The sequence below is a fragment of the Rhinolophus sinicus genome, linkage group LG12 (assembly GCF_036562045.2).
Source record: "Rhinolophus sinicus isolate RSC01 linkage group LG12, ASM3656204v1, whole genome shotgun sequence".
In the NCBI taxonomy this organism is placed as follows: Eukaryota; Metazoa; Chordata; class Mammalia; order Chiroptera; family Rhinolophidae; genus Rhinolophus; species Rhinolophus sinicus.
In genome coordinates, this window is record NC_133761.1 from 41651847 (window position 1) to 41674727 (window position 22881).

At 43.2% G+C, this 22881-nt stretch overlaps 1 protein-coding gene across 4 annotated transcripts in view; it reads left to right on the forward strand.

The window, feature by feature from the left end:
• Positions 1-22881, forward strand: part of RAB4A (RAB4A, member RAS oncogene family) — a 38183-nt gene that overhangs the window by 3018 nt on the left and 12284 nt on the right. For all 4 annotated transcript variants that reach the window (XM_074316420.1, XM_019754778.2, XM_019754777.2 and 1 more), the window contains exons 2-4: positions 15566-15646; positions 17149-17263; positions 21971-22033. In XM_074316420.1, the coding sequence (XP_074172521.1) occupies positions 15566-15646; positions 17149-17263; positions 21971-22033 (259 nt within the window). The remainder of the gene's footprint in view (positions 1-15565; positions 15647-17148; positions 17264-21970; positions 22034-22881) is intronic.

Below are 22881 nucleotides of genomic sequence, written 5' to 3' on the forward strand. Positions count from 1 at the left end.
CTTTGTAGATGTGTTCAGGTTAAGATGAGGTCATTGGAGTAAGGTGGGCCCTGATTCAATAACTGGTGTCCTTATAAGAAGAGGGGAATTTGGACCCAGACACATACAAGGAGAGTGTGATGTGAAGACAGAGGCAGAAATTAGAGTGGTGTACCTGCCTAGAAGCCAGGGATCGCCAGGGATGGCTGGCGACCCCTAGAGGCTGGAAGAGGCAGGGCAGGAGCCTCCAGTCTTCAGAGAGGGCATGGCCCTGCGGACACCTGGACTTCAGACTTGCAGCTTCTAGAATTGCCATAATAACCTCTTTTAAGCCATTCAGTTTGTGGTATTTTATTACAGCAGCAGCTTTATGAAACTAATAACTAGGCTTCAGTAGGATTCAGAGAAAAATTTAGGCTTGATAGGGCAAGGTGGAGTGAGAAGGATATTCTAGGTAAAGGAAGTAATATCTTCAAAGTCACCTGGTTCCAATAAAGTATAAAGTAACTTAGCTGTTCAAAAAATCACCTAAAGTACCATTAGACAGGATGTATAAACAGTATCAACAAAAGAAGCATATAATAGAATGAAGGACATTTCTCTAAACTGAATAAATTTATCATTTCAAATGTTTATGTTCTTCTTTTCTCATTCATTGAAAATTGGTGAACAAGGACCCAAGATTGGGGAGCACTAACCCAGTGGTTCTCAAATGAATGTGCCTCGAGTCCCCTGGTTGACGTGCAGATTCTGACCCCAGTGACGTGGGGAGGTCCTGTGCATGACCAGCCCAGGCTATGCAGGTCGGCGACCCTAGATGGCCACACCTCCATGCCACGAGCTTTGAAAATGTTCTTTGGAAAAATCAAAATTTGGTGACCGTTTTTCACGGTCATTGAGCTAGAAAGTATCCCAGTGATTGTCTTTGCCTGAAGACTCCTAAGTGTCTCTGTCCTGTCACATCATTCTGTCAAGCTAAACATCTTGTTTGCAACTCCCTACCTAACTGTCCTCTTTGGATGAGCTAGGGGTATCCTGACACATGTCCCAAACCCAGCTAATTACCCATTCCTGCCTCTAATCTTCTATTTTCCCCACACACTCATTTGCCTAAGAGAGAAAAAGGTAGGACCCGTTTTTCTGTCTCTCCTGGAGGATGGTCCTGCCATCTGCCTAGTCTTCCAGCCAGGCGCTCCAGGGTCATCGCACACCCCTCCTCCCTTCACAGCCTTATCCCATGCTAACCAATTCCTATGGCTTCTTCTAAGGAGCTCTCACACCTGCTGCACCCACTCCCTGCCCCCCATCCCGAGGACTTGTGTGGCACTGTGCCTGCCTGCCGCAACCCCATGCTTCCCGTCCATCTCCTACACTGCCACCAAAGCCAGAACCCAGTTTTTATTCTTAATCATCCTTATCTCTTGAGTCCAGTTGGTTTCTGTCTTTTTAAACTGGCCTTTTAACATGGTTCAAGTTACTGTTTACCCCAAAAGAGTCAAGGGAAGGTTAAGTTGGGGCCAGGTGAGTAGATTATAAGGCAAGAAAACCCATCGTCCCCAAGTTCATCGCAGCTGTTTGAGCTCACTGCACAAGCCACTCCTGTGCCATGGCCGCTGGCCCCTGTGAAGAAGACGAGACAGCCCCTGGGCCGAGTGAGCTGGGAGGCTCTTGGTAAAGCTTCTTTTATGGCCCAGACCACAGCTTCACAGGAAAATCATGGCAATTTCAGTTAACGGTATTTCCAAAGCTTTTTGAGCTCCTTGAGAAACAATTTCATGTAAACATGAACGTGAACTTTACTTCTAACTGTAATAATGATAATATCTGCTGTTAATGACCACTGCCAACATTCTTTTAGAAATATCTCGCCCTTTGGGCCCCCTTCTATAGAATTAGCCATAACCTTGGGTTCTTTTGCAAGGTTCAATACTATTATAATCACTCCTACCATATGTAACCAGGCAAGTGTGCTGACGTTGTACCTCTGCTCTGAGTATTTCTTTGGAATGAGAAGAAAGCTGATGTTGTTTCTTAAGTTCCTCCTCTTAAACCATCCGTAGAGATTAATCAGACTCATGTCACAGATTTTTTTCTCCATTTCTAATAATTCCATTTGAATACTTGTCAGTAAAAATAGTTTGAGGGAAAACTTTTGAATCCTGTAATACTTGTCTTTGAATCTTACTATTTTCTCTGCAAATCTGATCTTGGTAATGGAGTGTGTTCCTTTTGTTTGAAGAATACTTGACTTCTGCTTCTCTGTAGCTGTAAATATGGATTGAAAGTTAAAGTGATGTGTAGGGATGTTGTTTATAGGGTAGATGAAGTCCGGCAGATGTAAGAGGAAGCATACTATAGCACAACGTGCAACTCAGATTAACACTGTGTGTCTGCATGTTTTCTTCTTTGTAATTCCCCTCTAAGCATTCAAAGAGAAATAAGTTTATGTTGAGAGAGATTTGGCCAATACAAGTAAATCCCTGATAGTGATGGATCTGATACCTAGAAAAGTAAAGCTTCGTAGCCCTGCCACAGCCAAACGCAGCCCTAGCTACTCAGAATGGCGACCTCTTCTATGGCAATACTTAGTGATTTTCGTCTTTTAATTCTTTCTGTTTCCCTTATGTGTTGTGTTTTTGGCATTTAAAAAGTCTTAAAAAGCAGCTAACAATATTTAGATATGGAAGGGGAAGGACACTTCTTAAAGTGCTAATAAATTATGAATGAGAAGATATATTTTAGAGGGAGGTTTATCATTTTCCAGATGAATTTTTAATCATGCAGAAAAAAATTGGAGACTTAAAAACAAAACATGTCTCTTTGTTATAATTAAAAACATTGTTCTATGTAGGGCCCTTAGTTGTCATACTGTTCTGCACGCTCATTGCTTGTGCTGGTTGGTACAGGAGGCCGCTGCGCACACACCTCGTCTTTGCGTTGCCTGTGGACTTGCAGACCCAATTCTGCAGTTCAGGCAGCTCTCTGCTGTGACAAAGCAAATCTCTCAAGACGAGATGTAAACTCAGTGAAAGCAGGGGACTGCTTAGGTGACTGCCCACGGTGCTGTGACTCCCTGAACGTGGCCATCAGGGAATGCCCGACGAGCCTGATTTGACTCCGTTTGAGAGGCATGCATGTTCCTCTCAGTTACAGAATATGAAACGAAAGGCCAGGACAAATAGAAAAGCCAACTTTAAGACATATTTAATCCTTTTCTTTATGGTGGAAGTTAACAGTTTTTCACGTTCAAATAATATAAAGGCAACTCTGAGACCTCTTCCACAGACTGCATTGTCTGAATTAAAGCAGTCACACAGGCATGTTTGAGACAATAGATCCCTTCTGAGAACTGAAATCTGAAATCAATTCATTGCATCAGAGCAGAGAGCTGCAGGGTTCGATTATGCACTTAAGAGAGAACTTGTTGATCAAGTGGGAGTTGGTCAGCCATGGAGGTAAGAGCCACAAAGACTGGCTCTGGTATTCTGTCAGGCACCACTGGGGGACTGGCACCAAGCCCAGGCATATTGCCATTGTGGTGACAGATGTACCAGGTGACCTGAATCTGTGGTCACTGAACATCCAAATGGCTGGCATTTGGTAGTTATTAAGTAAATATTTATTGAATGACCTCACCTAGTTCTAAACCCATGCTTACCTAACAACCTTCTCATTAATTGAGTCTATATGACCAAAAATAGATTTAAGAAGAAAATTATGCCTAACAGAAAGTTTCCATTTAATAGGTAATAGGTTATTAGCTTTTCTGATCATTTAACCAGGTGGAATGCTTCCAACTGCAACTGGCAGAAAACCCAACTCAATATCCAGTAGATAATTCAAATAATTATAAGTGAGGTTCAGGGCTGGGTGATTCTGGGTCAGCAGGGCCCTGACTTCTTCATGTCTCTCTCCTCTACCAGCGGCGTGCTCGCCCCTCATCCCTCAAAACCATAAAATGGCTGCTCTGTACCAGCTATGCTTCCTATTCCCATCCATAGAAAAAGGAGTCCTTCCCTGCATTTGTGAGCTAGAAGCCCTTCCTCCCCATCTGATTGGGCGGTGTTAGGCCTCTGCCCGCCCCTGGGCCAATCAAGGCTTGCACTGACAGGTATTTCTAATCCAGACTCTTGCAGGGAGCAGGGGGCTGGGAGTGACCATGATTGGCTTAAATAACGGAGCTTCCGGGTATCTTATCTGGTTACTTGGCTCCTTGGGGGAGTGGCTGTTAGGCAGAGCACCTACAGCTGCATGTACTGCAGTCTCCAAAAACTATGAGCTGCAGTTCAGTTTCCGCGTGTCTCAAGTGATCTTCCAGAAGGAGATGAAGGACTTACATGCTCCTTCACACCCCTCCTCGGACAGGGGCTCAGAGAAGCAGCCCATGCCTGGGACGGGCGTGTAGATCAGAATCCCTCATTTTCCTGCAGACAGATGGAAGTGTCTCAAGCTCCTGTGCAAACACAGTGCACTTGCATTTGATCCTCATTCTTACTGTCTTTTTGAACCTGCTGAAAATAGTTGGTGTTTTGAAGACTAATATTCCTCTTCCGAGTCACCTTGACTGAGATAATATTTTTAGGGAGAAATGAAAGTTGACCATTTGACGTCTTGCTGTTTCCTTGCTTTTCATATGCAGAGGGTGCAAAAAAAAATGTATACACATTTTAAAAAGGAAAACTGTATTAAAATTGTAATACTCAATATATACCAATAACAAAAGATGAATGCAAGTCACTTTCGACTTCTGCAAAGTGGTTCCCATCAGCATCCAGACACTTCTGATTATGGGGAACTACTGCTTGAGCAATGTTGACCAAAGTGTCCACTTGTAACATTTTTTGGCACCCCCAGTATTGTTAGCACCTTGAGTAATCTTGTCATAGATATGTACATAAACTAGCATGCTCTACTTGTCACATGCCTTTATAAGAACGAAGTCCATATTTGGATTATCTTTTTATGTGAAAATCAGTAGAAACTTTCATAGTCTCTTACCAGACGTTGACTGGTAAAACTTTATTGATAAAATTTATATTAAAGTATATTTTGTTATCATATAAGTACTTTCCATTAAATGTACACTGCTATAAAAGCATTATGAGTTAAAAGTGACCCATTGCTGCAGTTCTTCCGGTGTATATTATTTAGTAATGAAGTTACTTTTCCCTAGTTATGTTTTCCCAAGAACTATTTCTAGCTATCACATGACCAAAGGAGCTTCCAAGTCTATATCCTTGACTGTGCTGATCGAAGATTCTTTTGGTATCAACCTGTTGCTGTGTTTCCATTCTTGTACCAGGAAACCTCTCCTTATTGAAAAACTATGGGTGTATCTAGGCAGAATTATAACTCTAACCTCTAGGTATGGGGTGAAGTTAGAATATACCCAACATACTTTGTGTCCAGTGTCTCTGATCGTCACAACCAGTGTGAGGTAAACACTGGGACCCATTTGTGAGGAAACTGAAAGTTTGGGTGCTCTGCTCAAGGTCTCAGAGCCTGGGACGGGGGAGGCAGGGTGGGCTTTGAACTCACTTTGTCTTGCCTCACTTTTTCAAGGGTAGTCAAGTTCTTACTCTACTGTCTTTCCCATACAGAAATCTCCATGAAATTCCTGAATGCTGACCCAGTCAGTCAGTGACAGAACACATATGTAACAGTGGTCCCATAAGATTGTAATGGGGCTGAAAAATTCCTGCCACTAATGACGTAAAAGAATTTGCCAGGGATGAGGAGGTTGCAGGAACAAGGCTATGCTTGAGGTGGCAAACAGCTTTAACTGGGATGTGCGTGAGGATGGCATTGGGGAGCTCCCAGAGGGGGTCCCTAAGGAGGTGTTGGAACTGGAACAGGAACGCACAGCTGAAGAAGAGGTGAGAGAAAAGGAAACTGTGGGAGAAGAAAAAACATTCACAGTGAGGGTTCAGCAGAAGCTTTACAGACTTCAACAAGTGCCTTAAAAAGTTTGAAAGCATGACCCCAACAGCGAAAGGTTTTCATTAATAGAGAGGATACATTATCTGCTTACAAGCAAATCTAACATGAAAAAAAGAAGCAAACCACTATGGACAGATTTCTGGAAAGAGTGACACCCCCTGAAGAAGAGCCTCAGGCAGCTCCCTCAGGAGGTGTTCCAGAAGACGGCACTGCTATCACAGGAGATGGGAGCTCCATGTGTGTTGCTGCCCGAGACCTCCCAGTGGGGCTGGACGTGGAAAGTGATGTTGGTGACCCTGGCCCATGTAGGCCTGGCCTAATGTGTGTTTGTACCTCAGTTTTTAACCAAAAAGTTTAAAAAGTAAAAAAAAGAAATAGTTTTAAAAACAGAAAAAGCTTATAGAATAAGGATATAAAGAAAGAAAATATTTTTGTGCAACTTACAGTGTGTTTGTGTTTAAGTTGAGTGTTATTACAGAAGAGTTGAGACGTTTAAAAGAGAATTTTAAGTTTATAAAGTAAAAAAGTGACAGTAAGCTAAGATTAATTTATTACTGAAGAAAGAACTTTTTTATATAAACTAGTGTGGCATAGGTGTGCAGTGTTTAAAAGTCTCCAGGAGTGGGTGGTTTTGTCCTAGGCCTCACGCCACTCACGCTCACTCTCCGACTCACCCAGAGCAGCTTCCGGTCCTGCAGGCTGCATCCAGGCTGAGTGCCCTGTGCAGGTGGACCATTTGGTATCTTTTATACCGTGTTTTTGCTGTGCCTTTTGTAAGTTTAGATATACAAATACTTACAGTTGGCTACAGTACCCAGTACAGGCACGTGCCGTCCGAACAGGTTTGTAGCCCGGGAGCAATGGGCTGTACCACAGCTGAGGTGTCCAGTGGGCGGCAGCCCAGGTGTGTGTGTATGTGCCTCTGTGATGTTCGTGCAGCCACGAGGTGCCTAATGACGCACGTCTCAATGTGTGCCCTTGTTAAGCAGAACATGACTGTATTTGGAGATTTTCCCATTATCACCATGTTACTGATTTCTAGTTTGATTCCATTGTGGGTGGAAACTACATTCTCTATGAGTTCAGATTTTTTTAATTTGTTGAGGTTTGTTTTACGGCCTAGGACATGGTCTGTCCTGATATATGTTCCATGCACCCTTCCAAAAAACATGCTCTGTCCTTGTTGGGCAGAGTGTTCTGTAAATACCGACGAGAAGCTGCAGTTGACTGTGCTGAGCTCTCTTGTGTCCTTGTTGATTTTCTTTCTAGTTCTATCCATTGTTGAGAGTGGTGTTGAAGTCTCCAGGCATAATTGTGGGTGTTACCCTCAAAATAAGAGGCCTTTCAAAGTAAGCAGCAACCAGCATTTGTTTGAGGTCAATAAGAATAGCCATTCGGACGCATTGAATCAGGCAGAACCCAAATGGTGCTCCGATGAGGAGACCAAGGCAAGTGGTGTTTATGAGAAGGGGACAATGACATCCACAAAAGGAAGGCATTGCATTTGGTGCAGAAAAGCTAACACAGTAATGCTAATTCTAAGCAATGTTTTTAATCTTCAGTTTTGTAGCCATCAGTCCGGTAGCCATAATAACTGCTTTCTCATTATGTTTGCAAGTAGTTCTTTGGGTCTGAGGCATCAGTCACGCATGGTGGTCCCTCTCCGATGGCAGCTCTGCTGCGTTTTAAAATGGCTCCTTTTGTTTTTCTTTTTTTTTGGTCAGATTTGTCTTTCTCCTTTCAGTTCTGTCAATTTTTGCTTGACATATTTTATAGCTCTGTTATTTGGTGCATACACATTTAGGATTCCTATGTCTTATGGATTAACCCTTTTATCATTCTATAATGACCCTTTCTGTCTGGTAATTTTCTTTGCTCTGAGTTTGTTTTATCTGATATTAATAATGCTTTCCTTGGATTAATGTTTGCATGATACACCTTTTTCCATCCTTTCACTTTGAACCTGCCTATATCATAATTGAAGTGAGTTTCTTATAGACAGCATATAGTTGGGTCATGTTTTTTAATCTAATCTGCCAATCTTTGCCTTTTAATTAGTATAGTTTATGCAGTTTGCGTTTAATGTGATTATTGATTAGTAGGACTTTTGCCATTTTACTTTTTTGTTTTCTGTTTCTCATGCTCTTTTTTCCCAGTCTTCCTGTGGTTTATGTAAACATTTGTTAGAATTCCATTTGATTTTTCCATAATGTGCTTGAGTATATCTCTTTGTATAGCTTTTTTATTGGTTTCTCTAGATATTACATTATATATACATATCGCATCTACTGGTATCATTTCACCAGTTTGATGAAATATAAAATCCTTGCTTTCTTTTATATCACTTTACATCCCACTTATAATGTGAGGTAATGTAATGTAATTGTCTTAAATATTTCCTCTACTTATATTTAGAATAACATCAGACATGTTACCGTTTTTGCATAAACAACCAAATGTAATAATTTAGGAAACTCAAGAGGCAAAGAAGAAAAGCATAATGGTTTTACCTGTATTTTTGTTCACCATGTTTTTTCTTCCTTCATTTCTGATGTTCCAGGGTTCCTTTTATCATTTCCCTTCTGTTTAGAGACCTTCCTTTAGCCATTCTTTTGGGTAGGGTTCTTGGTGACAAATCCTGTTAGTGGTTTTTTTTTTTTTTCCTTCTGAGAATGTCTAGATTCTCCTGCATTCTAGAAGGATATTTTCACTAGATATGTGATTCTGGATTGAAAGTTCTTTTCTTTCAGCCCTTGAAAACTATTGTTCCATTTCCTTCTGGCCTCTGGTTGCTGATGAGAAATGTGTCATTTGGATTGGTTTTTTTTCCCCTGTAAGGTATCATTTTTCTCTGGCTGCTTTCAAAATTTTTTTCTTTGTTTTTAGTTTTCAGGAGCTTAATTATGATGTGTCATGGCGTGGATTTATTTGGATTATCCTCTTTTGGATTCACTCAGCTCTTCAAGTCTGGGTTTATATCCCTTGCCAATTTTAGAAAGTTTTCAGCTATTATTTCTTTGAGCACTTTTGCAACCCCATCCTCTTGTCCTCTCTTTCTCTGATCCAATGATATGGATGTTAGATCTTTTTTATAGTCACAGAGGTCTAGGAGTCTGTATTCATATATTTTCAGTCCATGAGGTCTGACAATTTAGTTTGCTAACTCATCCTAGAAAAAGTGCTACATACCTCATTGCTGAATATCACTACGGTCACCCTTGAAGTACTCCCCTTGGGAAGCTATGCACTGATGACAGCGCCTAGTCCACCTTTCAAAGCAATTTTGGAACTCTTTTTCTGGAATGGCTGTCAGAGCTGTCGTTGTATTACCCTTGATGTCCTGAATGGCATCATAACGTTTTCCCTTCAATGTTTCCTTTATCTTCTGGTAAAGAAAGAAGTCATTGGGGACCAGATCAGAAGAGTAGGGAGGGTGTTCCAATACAGTTATTTTTTTCTTTTTTCTTGTTCTTTTTTTTTTTTAAGATTTTATTGGGGAAGGGGAACAGGGCTTTATTGGAGAACAGTGTGTACTTCTAGGACTTTTCCAAGTCAAGATGTTGTCCTTTCAAGCTTAGTTGCAGGGGGCGCAGCCCACCATCCCTTGCAGGAGTCAAACCAGCAACCTTGTGGTTGAGAGGATGTGCTCCAACCAACTGAGCCATTCGGGAGCTCAGTGGCAGCTCAGCCCAAGGTGCTGTGTTCAGTCTTAGTTGCGGGGGGTGCAACCCACCATCCCTTGCGGGGAGTCAAGGAGTTGAACCGGCAACCTTGTGGTTGAGAGCCACACTCCAACCAACTGAGCCATCTGGCCACCCATGACTGAGCGGCAGCTCATTGACTTCATTCTAGTTGTGGAGGGCACAGCTCGCTGGCCCATGTGGGAATCGAACCAGCAGCCCCGTTGCCCAGAGCTCGCTCTCTAACCAGCTGAGCCACCTGTCTGCCCCAGTTATTTGTTTACTGGCTAAAAACTCCCTTACAGACAGTGCTGTGTGAGCTGGTGCATTGTCATGATGCAAGAGCCATGAATTGTTGGCCAAAAGTTCAGGTCATCTAACTTTTTCACACAGCCTTTTCAGCACTTCCAAATAGTAAACCTGGTTAACTGTTTGTCCAGTTTGTACAAATTCATAATGAATAATCCCTCTGACATCAAAAAAGGTTGGCAACATCATTTTGACTCTTGATTTGGACTCACGGAACTTTTTTGGTTGTGGAAAATTGGCTGACTTCCATTGTGCACTTTGACATTTTGTTTCAGGGTCATATTGGTACACCCATGTTTCATTACCTGTGATTACATGGCCCAAAACATCATCTTGCCTCTCCACAAGGTCTTGGCAAACTTCAACTCTTCTTTGCTTTTGTTCATCGGTGAGCTCCTTCAGGACCATTTTTGCGCTCTCCTTTCTCATGCCAAGATTTTCAGCTAAGATTTTCCTAACTGTTTCTCTGTCAATGTTTACTTGATCTGCTATGCTTCTTACAGTCAGCCAATGATTTTGACAACAATTTGACGAATTTTTGCAATGTTTTCATCGTTCTGCTCATTACTGGCCACCTTGATCTCTCTTCATCAGTGATACATTCTTTCCCCTCAGAAAAACGTTTAGTCCATTTGTACACTGCCATTTTCTTCATGGTATCATCCCCATAAACTTGGACTAACATGTCCCTGATTTCACTTCCACTCTTGCCTAGTGTAGCAAGAAATTTAATGTTTGTTCATTGCTCTAATTCAAGCTCAGACATTCTCACGACGGCACACAAAAACACAGACAACAATAATGAAAGCCACTCAGCAGGACGCCTCCACACGTCGACACGAACACAGTTGTGAGACACTGATATACCAAGGTTATGAAACCTTACTGAGCTGTTGGTGCAGTGCTGCCAATGTAGGCGCACGGTGGCAAGTTCAAAAACTTAATTGTCAGACCTCGTATTTTCTCTTTGTTGTTCAGATTGGATATTTTCTTTTGTTTTGTTGTCCATTTCACTGATCATTTCTTCTGTCCCTTCCATTTCGTTGTGAGCCCATCCACTGATCGTTATATTTCAGTTATTTGTTTTTTAATTATAAAATTTCCATTTAGTTCTTCTTTATATCTTCTATTTCTTTCGTGAGACTTTTTTTTTGATGAAGATTTCTATTTTTTATTTGTTTCAGCCATGTTTGTATTGCTTGTTAAAGCACTTTTATGATGGCTGCTTTAAAATCTTTGTCAGGTATTTCTAACATTTCTGTCATCTTGGCATTGGAATCTATTGTATATCTTTTTTCTTTAAGTTTGAGATTTTCCTGGTTCTTGATATGATGACGGATTTTCAATAGAAACCTGGAAATTTTTGTATTATGAGACCTTATTTATTTAAGTCTTTGGTTTAACTGGCTCTCACTCTTGGGCCTGCCTCATTACTGCCAGGTGGAGGTAGAAGCCCAGATTCCCTGTGCAGCTTCCATTGACATTTAGGTGGAGGGAGTACTTCTTGTCATTGCTGGGTAGGGATGAGAGCTCTGGTGTCCTGCACCTCCCACACCACCACCACAATGGTCTGCACTGACAACATGGTGGGGACAGGAATGAGAGTCCCAGCGCTGTATTTGGTCTTCTCTGACACCACCCTGCTGTAATGAGGTTGGAAAACCTCATTACAGCCTTGACAGGGTGGAATTCTAGGCTCTTCACTCAGTCTTTGCTGGTGGGGGTGGGAGCAAGTCCACAGTTTTTCCTGTGGTGTTTGGCTGGAGTAGAGCAGTTATTGTATACAAGTTTTTTCTCTTCCTAGGTTGTCCTTTCTGGGTCCTGTGGCTAGAGAACAGGCTTTTGTTGGGGCTTTTAAAAATCTGTACCCATTGCCATTTCCAGGTTGCCAGGTTGCTCATCTCCAAGTCTAGACTGTATAAGGCAAAAGGAAAAGCTAAGGGACGCATCTCTATGTCATTGCTCCAACCCCCAAGTCCCTGGCCCGTCTGTCTTCTCTACTTTTTTCAAAGTCTTCTTGTGTTTCTTTCATACATAATGTGTAGGGGTTTAAGTTGTACTGAGCAAGAGGAACAGAGAGAAGTACTTCTAACTCCATTTTCTTGGAAGCAGAAATCCACATTGGCATGAAGGATTAAAATTTTTGCACATCAAACTCTACATTAGGCGGTTTTTGTGCTCCTATCCCTAACACTGTGAAGATAATATCACATTATTTTCTGACCTTTGCAGTTAAAGAACCTAGTTTCTTTGTAGGGAATTTTTCCTTTCTTTCTGATTGCTTTTATAGTCTTTGCCTTTGTCCTCCAGTTTCACTGTGATGGTGTGTTTAAATGTGGATTTATTCTTATTTATCCTTTTCATAGTTATTTTTAATTCTTACAATTCCTTTAATTTTAATTTTGTAAAATTCTCAGCAATTATTTCTTTTAGTATTGGCTCTCTACCTCATTTTCTATGTTTTCATCCCAAAATACCTATTAGACCTATGGACCTTTTCTTTCAGTCTTCCATATTTCTGAAGCTCTCATATTTTCTCTCTTCAACTCGCTCTTCTGCCTCCTGGTAATTTTCTCCAGTCTCTATTCCAGTTCACTAATTTTTCTCCTCAGTTTTGCTCTTTAACCCATCAACTATTTAATTATAATGACTGCAATTTTTATTTCTAGAAGTCAACCTATTCTTTTATATCATCTTATTCTTTTATGAATTCAGTTCTTTTTTATGGTATTAATCATCATGGGTATACCTTATCAGGATCTTTTTTTTTTTTAAATCAGATTCTTGAAAGTGTGATCAGTCTGCAGGTTGCTGACTCATCGTGGTGGCTCATATCCTTGAGTGTTTTGTAATTTGGGGCTGTGAGCTCGTCTGCACAGGAGCTGCGTGTGGGAATCCTGTGCGTGTGGGGTTGACGGTGTGTCCTACCAGACTGATGTACATTGGCTTCTTCCAGGCATACCAGTAATGTCACTTTCTAGAGCCATTTTTATTGTTAGTTTCTTGACGTGGAGGTTTATTGTCCACATGGTTATTTAAATTTGAATTTCACACCCACCGGTGGTACCAGCTTATGATTAATCTTCACAGGGGAATGTTTTTCCCGTTCTGCTGAGAGGCCAGGCGGAGTCGGAGAAGGCTCCTTGTTTTCCTGAGCTAGTGAGTGGATCTTTTCTACAGCCTCCCCTTTCACGTCGGGTCTGGCCGAGAACTCACATTGAGCTCTCTGCTTGCTCCTTCACGTGGGCACAAGCTCTTGTACCTGTCCCACTCAGGGATTAAAACTCAACACTGAAAGCCTCCCACCTGGGCCCTCTACTGCTTTTTTTCCCATTTCCTCTCTGTTCTAAGTATCTAGAGATTTTCTTTCCTAAAAGCTCAGTTATGCTTTTTTTTTTTAATGTGGTATATTTTTATCCAGTATTTCTAGGTGTTTGACCCAAAAAGGTTTTCAAATAGAAGGGTTTTCTATTTAAGTATGGATTTTTACCTGTTGAAGCTATAAGGTTCAGAATATGAAGAGTTTGTGGGAGGAGTGAAACCCTTTTACGTAAGTAAATCACACGTCTTGCTTACCTTTGTTCAGCAAGGCGCCGTTCAGTTGGCTGCCGTTTTGCCTGTTGAAGCCATGGTGCAAACAGCAGTCACCATAACAGTGTAGATTTCAACAAAGCTTCCAGAGCAGAAAATAATGATGGGACAAACAGCTAGCCAAAGTCTGTGCTTAGACATGTGAGTTTAAGTTCCAGGATTACATGGATTTGTTAGATTCGTTTTTCTACGTACATATGAAACATTTGAATCTGTATATACAAAATCTTTTCTCTCTCAAAACTTAGATATTGACAGTCTCTTTACCTGGTTCTCAGCTTCTGTACACAACACAACTTACACAATGTATTGGGTTTTATTTCTTAAATAGAAGAGGATATTGGACAAGTTTGAGAAATACCAGTATTTTCATTCTCACCTGGCAATCTTAACCATATTCCCTTTGATTTCTAGGGTAAAACTGTTCAATGGAAGTGATTAGACTCAGCATGTTTTCTTTTTTGTGGGTGTAGTAATCTATATGAAACGTAAGATTTGTCATCTGAACCGATTTTAAATCTGCAGTTCAGTGGCATTGAGCACATTCACAGTGTTGTACAACTATCCTCACCACCGTCCCCACCACCGTCCCCACCACTAGCGCCAGAACTTGTTCATCTTCCCAGACTGACACTCGTATTCATTAAACACCAACTCCCAGTTTTGCATCCCCCCAGCTCCTGGCACTACCACTCTACTCTCTGTCTCTATGCGTTTGATGACTCCAGGTACCTCATATAATGGAATCCCACAATATTTATCCTTTTGCGACTGGCCTATTTTATTTGGCATAATCTCCTCAAGGATTGTCAATGTGGTAGCCCTGTCAGAATGTCCTTCCTTTTTAAGGCTGAATAATACTCTATTGTGTGTATAGACCACATTTTGTTTATCTGCCGATGGACACTTGGGTTGCTTTCATCTTTTGGCTACTGTGAATAATGCTGCTACAAGCATGGATGTGGCATGCTTTTAAAACGTGCAGTGAGAAGCATAAAACTGGTAGTATTTTTAAATGCTAACAATTCTAATAGCACTATTCTATAAGTTTAATTGCCTGTAACCATTTGAAAATCATGAGAGGTTGAATAATCTTTCAGTGATGGTGAATGTAGTTCTTAGGAAACATTTGTGGACCAAGCATCAGCAAAGAGCTAGACTACTCCTTAACTGAGGGAGAGGAGAGCAAGGCCTCGAGAGGGCTCGGTTTCGGGCGGCCAGTGAGGGCCTCGGGACACAGAACGATCTGGCACCTGGGGCTGAGCCGTGGTGGGCCGGGATGGACATGGAGGGTGGGAGAGGGAGTCCGTGTGCTGCAGCTCCTAAGCTGAGCGGAGGTCAAGTGTGGCTAAACAGAAAAGGCAAAGAGTCAGCAAGGCAGTGTGGGGCCGTTGATGCTGCATCATGTGAATTAACAAATTCCAGTCTGGAAATCTTTTATTTCCACTGTATGGAAAATAATATCCCAAACCAAATATATTAATTATTCTGTGTAAAGAAGAAATGAAGAGCTCTCTCTACACTGAATGAGACAAATTTCACATCTGGAATACTGACCCAAACTTGGCTTAAGTTACTCCTTGCCACAAGTTACAGATGAGGAAATAGAAGCAAGACCACAAAAATCTTCAAATGGGGAAACTTATACCTCTTTAAAACAACAAGGCAGTGGACTTCTCAAAGCCTGTAAGTCTAACAGGTTGTTTTTTCTGTACAGAAAACACTTGAAATTTCTAGACTGTTTTTGCTTAGTTCTGTATATTCATATTTCTTTGAATAGTGGCTAGCAAAGGGACAATTTTTATTTATTACAAGAGTAGTTTTCAAACTTCCAACAACAAAGGAAATTGTCCGAAGAGCATGGTTTAAAAAAACACTGAATTAGCATGTAGGCTAAGTATCCAGCAGGTGAAAAGGTAAGTCAACATGATGTTTTCACAAAGTATTGTTACTTTTTTTTCTGTTATATTAATAAGATTTCATGAAATCTTACAATCGTAGTCTAAGAATAGATGTATATAGCTCCTGTTTACGAGTCGTTTTCATAGTCTCTCTTTGTTTTTCAGATTTTTTGTTTAAGTTCCTGGTTATTGGAAATGCAGGCACTGGCAAATCTTGCTTACTCCATCAGTTTATTGAAAAAAAATGTAAGTGGCACCAAATGGTCACTGTGTAATATGTGTCTCCTTTGAAGACTGCTCTCTTGCTTAGCTTTGTTTACAGCAAAACTTCTGAATATTTTTCAGGAAAAAAGTCATATTTTAAAAATATTTGACAATAGCATTAAAAGTTTGTTATTAAACTTTTAGTAACATGACTGAGTTTCTATTAAGTTAGCCTTTCAGTGTTACAATCGTTCATTGTTCAGTATATATTTAATTGGACTAAACATTATCCAGGTACTAAAGCACAGTATGATTGTGTGGAGACAGCACAGTAGGTGGCCCCAAAAGCCCCGGCAGTACGTTTTAGATAAACTAATAGCATTTGGTCCTCAGTAGCCTTGTATTATAGTTAAAGCAGTTGTTGTCATCAATTTTATTTTGTTGGTAAAGAAACAGGTGTAGACAAGTTGGTGTCTGTTCTTGGGGTGGTCACCAAGTAATTCGTTAGGCTCACAGAGCTCATCTTTTGCCATTGACTTCTGCTGTTCTGATAAGGGAGGTTGAATGTTTTATTCCAACCTGTTGTAAAAGGCCGTAGGTTTGCAAGGCCCTTTAAACTGCTTTTGTAATGATGGAAACAATTATGGACAGTAATTTGTCTATTTAGTGGCAGTCAGGTGAAGGCACAAAAACCTTTTACCCTCCCACATCCCCAGGAAACAGTAAACACAATGTCATGTGGCATCCCTGATTTCTAGTACAATTAAATTTTGTCTCGCAGTTATAAATATATACTGGTCAGTGGACTATAGAGCTGTGATGGTTTTTATCCTTTCATCATCACAGAAATGTTCTCTTCTAGACCCCTTATTGCAGGTGGGTTGAGCAAAGTACTTACTTTGCCTGACTCCCTGCCCATTCCAACAGTGTTGATGTCTCTAACAAATCCATTCCACATTATTGCCACATAGTACTAACATTCATGAAAACTCAGCAGCTATTATATGCACAGTTTTGTTTTGGGGATTTGCTTGTTTTTTTTACTCTCTTTTCCTCTTTTTCCCTTACTGTTTGGTGGCCATGAAATTTCTTTTTTGAGCTTTTCCTTCCCTTTTATTTCTTTAGAGTAGCCACTGAACTAGTTGAAACTGTCCCGACCTCATTACTGACCGAGTTGCAGAGCGGTCCCTGGGCAGGGAGCCCTTGAGGATGGTGCTGCGTATTTTCTGCAGCCCGTTTGTGGGTGGGTGCCTTGACATGGCAGTGGACATGGCTCTTGTGGCATGGCCACCTCCACGCGTAGGCTGCAAAATGTCTGGTCTGTGTTAGGAGTTTTCAGAAAAAGCTGTGTTGTGTGTCTGAGGGCAGGGACTGTGTGGGTTCTGTCTAGACATGAGCGCTCGTCATCTACTGGCAGAGAAAAGAGCGCTGAAGGAAGTGCCGTTGCCGCGGGTCAGCGCTTAAGCTTCGTGTTGCTTGTTCACATCTGAGGCCAGTTTCCTTCATGTTCTAAAATTAAATGTCTTGTTCTTTTTCTTTTTCAGTCAAAGATGACTCAAATCATACAATAGGAGTGGAATTTGGTTCCAAGATAATAAATGTTGGTGGTAAATATGTGAAGTTACAGATCTGGGACACAGCAGGCCAAGAACGATTCAGGTAGCTTTTCTCTAACTTAATAAAAAACCTTGGAAAACTGGATTTGAAATAATCACTTACATTCTCTTAATATATATAACCCCCCAACCCCCCTCTCACAGATTGTAGAAACCCCACCTCTGCAGGATTTAAGACCATCTAAAAGTCCATTTCTGTCCCTGCAGCCCCCTTTACTAACGACTGCATAGAAGTCTGCAGCGTGCGATGCTCGTGATTTAGGCTGATTTACTAGTGGAGTCAGTGAGCACGGCAGGAGGACGTGGCGTACGCGTGCCGCCTGCCCTTGCATCCAGGGCCCAGCGAGAACACAAACAAGTTCTCTATATGTCACTTTAAAAAAGAATTTTTAAGGGGTTTTGTGTTGTTTTACATGAACTAGAATACATTCCATAAAACATTCTCTCCACACTTTGCTTACACAACAGTCATAATTGATGCTCAAATGATGACCCCGTCATTGCCAATAGGGTCGCATGTTCATGTTCTGTAACTACTAACGCAAAGATGGTTAATATTTTAGTTACACTTTTTGAACACATACACGAAGTCAAAACAGAACAGATAACTCAGTTTCAGAATTCGGTTAAATATACTTCCCCCGCAAGCATTTCACTTAATTAAAGTCAGATATATATTATGGTTTAAATGCTCAATAACTTGGCTTCAAAAGCACTGTAACCATTTTTAGTCACGATTATTCTTCTGAAAGCACTGATTACACATGATGGGTTCAATTCATACTTTTATGTCTTCTCACCCCCAAATCCCCACTGAAATAACTGTAACATAACTTTTAAAAAAAGGGAAAGTGCTTAATTGTGATTAAGAGATTTCAAAAAAACATGTTAAAGACAGCAGTGGGCAGACGGCACAGTGACTGACTAAAGCAGAGACCGCTACATCTTATGCACTTGTAACAGGAAGGCCAGTGAGCAGGAAGCCGATTCCTGCTGCTCAGTCCCAGGAAAGGTCCGAGTTTGGAGGCATCTGGCTCCGCAGGGGGCGGGGCTAGTGCTCCTGGTGCGCATAGTCAGGGCTGTCAGGCCCACAGGGCAGGGACCCTGCCAGGTTGGAGAGCGAAACCGTCCGAGTGAAGGTCAGGGAGCACTAACCTCCTTCCCACACGTCTCCCAAATTTTTGGTGGCCAGGTGTGTGTGTCTCACGGGTGTGTGCGTCGCACAGGTGTGTATTTGTCAGGAAGGAGAAGCGTTCCTTCTCTACGGATAGTGAGTTGCTGGGAGAGAAAAGCCTGATGTCCTGACCTTTGGGTTTCCCAGTGAAACGGCCCAGCCTCTGTGGAGCCATCTGTATTACAGGGAGGCCTCCAGCCCACACATAAAGAGCTGCTTTTAGGAGACTTGTTTACGAGTATTCCTTGCTCTTGAGTATAAAGGACCACCAGGCATTTGAAGAACATTTCTAAAATAAAAGAACCCAAAATAAAGAAAATAGGAGTGTTCCAGGAATAGGCAAAACCACTAAAACTCCCATATCCTCAGAAATAAGAGCAGAGATTGTATTCAAGTAATAAGAACAAAATTATATTTTAAAAAGAGCAGTCAAAATAATGTATTAAATAGAGTTGTGATCTTCTAGAAAGTTAAACAAGAAATTTGAGATGAAAAGAGGAGAGACAACATAAAGAATCGTACAGAATTTATCCAGGAGTTCTGATGCCTGACTAATGAAAGAGCAGAAGAATGATCAAAGTAAACTTTCCACTGAAGGAAGGAATTCCAGATGTGTTAGCCTACCTACGCCAAGTACAAACAAGTGAACGGGAAAGGACCCAGCCAGGTCATGTCATGTGGAATTTCAGAGCACAGGGATGAAGTGAAGATACAGAAAGACTCCAAGAGGGAAAACAGCCACATACAAAGGGTTGGAAATGGGAGTTGTGCTGGACCGTTCTACGGGAGCGTTTGGGAGCTAGAAGAGACTGATCTGTTGCCTTCCAAACAGTATGAAAAATTCTTTCCCAACCTAAAATTGTAAACCTAACTGAGCTATCAGTTATGTGAGAGTAAGATCAGAATACCTTCAGATATGCAAAAGGGTGGGGGTTATCTTTCACAGATTCTTTCTTAGAAACTTCAGGAGGTTGTACTTTATCAACACAAGGGAGTAAACCCAGAAAGAGGAAGATGAAGTCAGCCCGACAGGACGCATCCTGGGGGAGCAACAGGAAGTGTCATGTGGTGTCACCTGCGAAAGGCAGAGGTCTGAGGAGAAGAGTGGGGGAGGGGGCGTGAGCTGAAGACCCCCTGATCAAAGCAGGAAGGCAATAAGCTCTAAAATTAGTAATTCAGACAGTTTCCTGAGCATTTCATAGAAATATGGAAGCAAAACCAGAAAGATTCATCCAAGTAAGGGTTTTTCTGTATTGTGTTTGTTCCTCCAGAACCCAGGGTATTGTCTAGCACACAGATGTTCAACAGGTGCTCTCTTAAGGAGCGTACCTTGGGGTGCAGCGTTCGCAGGAAGGAGTGGGGCAGCAGATACTGCTGGTGCATTTCCAGCCTCTTAGCAATATTTTACTTTAAAACTGTGTGCATGTATTTGTTTTAAATTACTTGAAAAAAAAATTTATATCTTAAAAAAGTATGCTTAAATTTGTATGCCTGAATAATTTATTTAAGAAACCATGTGTCAAAATAGAGTGTAAAATAAATCAAGAAATAGATGTTGATGTGTTTCATCTTGAGAAGAACTCTCAGATACTGCTTTCTCTAGAAACGAGGTGCCTGCTGGAGCTAAAACATTGCCTCTTAATGTATGTGGAAGAGGCCTCCCTCACGCCCTCCTGCAAGAGGCCGTCTGGGGAAGCCTAACAACCAGATCCTGTCTGCCGTTTCTCAAAGCAATCTAAGACCTGCCTTTGGAGTTTGAGAGCTAAAAAGTAAATTTAAAAAGAGCCGCCCTTTTCACAATATTAAAGTAATAATGAGCGATTCTGTTTGTGTTTTGTAAGTTCCACCATTTATCCCCCAAAGGTAGGTGCTGTTCATTTCTGTGGTGCCTGTTTTCTGACACCAAGTGTGATTTTTCCATGTCAGTTCTCCAATTCTCCACACCTCTGTGTCCAACAATTCCATTCAGTCTGACACTACCTGGGGTCAGCACTGAACTGGCAAAGGGTTCAGTCCCACAAAACTGCCCCCAGGTCAGACCACAAATGGGTGCCCAGCAAACCACAAAATCAGGGCTTTCCATGACCTGTCCCCCAGGCTTCATAACTCATTGGAACAACTCACAGGATAGGAAAGCGCTGTATTCACTGTTAACCAGTGTTTTCATAAAGGATGCACTCCAGGGACAGCCAAAGGGAGGAGGTGCATGACAAGGTGTGTGGTCTGGGGCACCCTCCCAGCACCTCCGTGTGCTCCCCGACCGACTGTCGGGGGTGGGGGAGGAGTTCCGATGGTGCTTCGGTACAGAGGCCCCACGGCGGACCTCATCTCCAGCCCTGAGCGCAGCAGGCCTTGGAGACTTGAAGGAGTCCGGTTGCTCTGAAGGATGGACTGAGGGACATGCACGGCAGTGGGGACAGCAGCTACAGGCACCTAGAGGGCCTGGCAGAGGCCTGGTGGTTTGGTTAGGACGGTGCTGGTGTAGTCAGTGAGACGGGGCCTGCCATGTGCAGCATGAAGCTGACGCAGGGAGGTGTGGAGGACGCATTCCTGCAGTGTAACGGCGGTGCCGCTGTCCCCTACCCCCGGGATGGACATGGAGGGTGCGGACCAGAGCTCTATGAATGTTAAGTGTGTTGTTAGGCATCAGGTGGAGATGCTGGGGTAACGCCTGGATCATGCAGAAGTCCTCTGAGGTGACGATGGAATTTGGGTCAAGAGCATTCATAGAAGAGAACAGGACCAGCCTGGGGACTGCGGCGCCCCCCAGCAGATGGGAAGACAATCACCCAGAGTTGGAGGAGACCAAGCGCTGGTGAGAGGAGGCGCTGGGAACGCGCAGAAAGTCGCCTGGATCCCGCCGCGAGAATATTGCGTGACCTGGACAGGCTGCTGCGGTGGAGTGTGGGTCTGGGCGCGGCCTGGAGGTGGAGAGGGGGCGGCCGGCGGGAGTCCCCGTGCGGTAGCGTGGGGAGCGCCAGGGCCTGCACGGCATGTCCTGTCGTCTATGACCTGAGCTACCAGGGAAGACTTTATTTGTGGGAAACCTAATGCGAAGGGAGGCCGATGATGCCGAGAGGTCGTGTTCCCGGGACAGAAATCCCCGGACGTGAAAAGACTGAGTGGCGCCCGGCGCACAGTTCCTTGTCAGCAACCGGGCCGCATGGGCCCCCACTCATGGTTCTGTCCCAGGACCGCCCTTTGCCCGCGAAGAAGTGGAGTCCATCCCCCACAAGTGGGAGAGAGGGGCTACGGAGCGCTTGGTGCCACCCCAGCTTTGGGATGCCCTCCCCGCCTCCGACCTCTCACCCTTGTCAGTTCCCAGAGGTGCTGAAGGTTCTGTGGAGAGCTTCGTCCACTTTTCAGGGAATCCACTTGTCCCAGCCCAGTGCCCCCACCTGCCGTCCCTTCTGTGACATGGTTTCCTCATGTATATACATAGATGTCTTGGAATCATTTCTTTTAAAGCAACATCTGTCCCTGTGCTGTGATTGCCAAAGCAAAAATGCCCCTTTTGTATGAGAAGGTGGGCAAGGGTGGCGATGGGTTGGAAGTAAAAGCCTGTAACTCTTTCAGGTCTGTGACAAGAAGTTACTACAGAGGCGCAGCTGGGGCCCTACTCGTCTATGACATCACCAGGTAATGCAGCCCCTGCGGTCCTGGCTGGCTGACAGCACCTGTGGCAGTGTGTCCAGCGGCAGCATGGCTGGGTCTGGGCCGCAGGAAGCCCCTCAGCCCTTCCATTCAGGTCCTAGAGGCTCTGAGCCGGCCCCTGCCATGACTGCCATGTAAAGAAGTGTGTTTGTCAGGGTCTCCATAGATAAGCAGCCTCATTACCTTCTTAACAGGGTGCCATGACATTTTCCTTAGGGTTCACAGAGGCAAGCTCTACCTGTGGTAAACTGTCAGACAGAGCTGACGTTGACCAAAGCTGAGGGCACCTGCTGGGATTAGCTGGCCTGGCTTCAGGTCCCAGTCCCAGGTGACCAGCTGTGTGACATGCTCAGCACAGTTTCCTCGTCTGTGAATGGGGGTGATGATGATGGTGTGATACTCATGAGGTTCCCAGTGGTTAAAGTGCTTACTCTCAGGCTCTGGGCATGTCATGAGGGCCTGAGTCCACATGTGCTCCGTGTGGCCCTCACCAACGCATGGCAATTAAGTTATGTTAAAAGTTCGGTTCCTTGGACTCATGCACCTGTTTCCAGGGCTCAGGAGCCACTCACGGCCGGTGGCTGCTGTGCTGGACAATGGGATTCTGGGACTGGCCTGTCCTCGCAGAGACCCCGTCAGACAGCGTTGGCCTGTGTGGGCCGCACTGCCTTAAACACCTGTCATTTAAACCATGTCCTCTGGGGTTCCTGGGTAAGAGCGTCCTGAGAGGGTGTGTCTGCTGCTGTGAAACACACCCTGTCTGGTGTTGCCACGAGGTGCCAGGGGCAGTGCTGGGCCCCCCTCTTCCGGCAGCGAAAGGCTGTGCTTGCCCA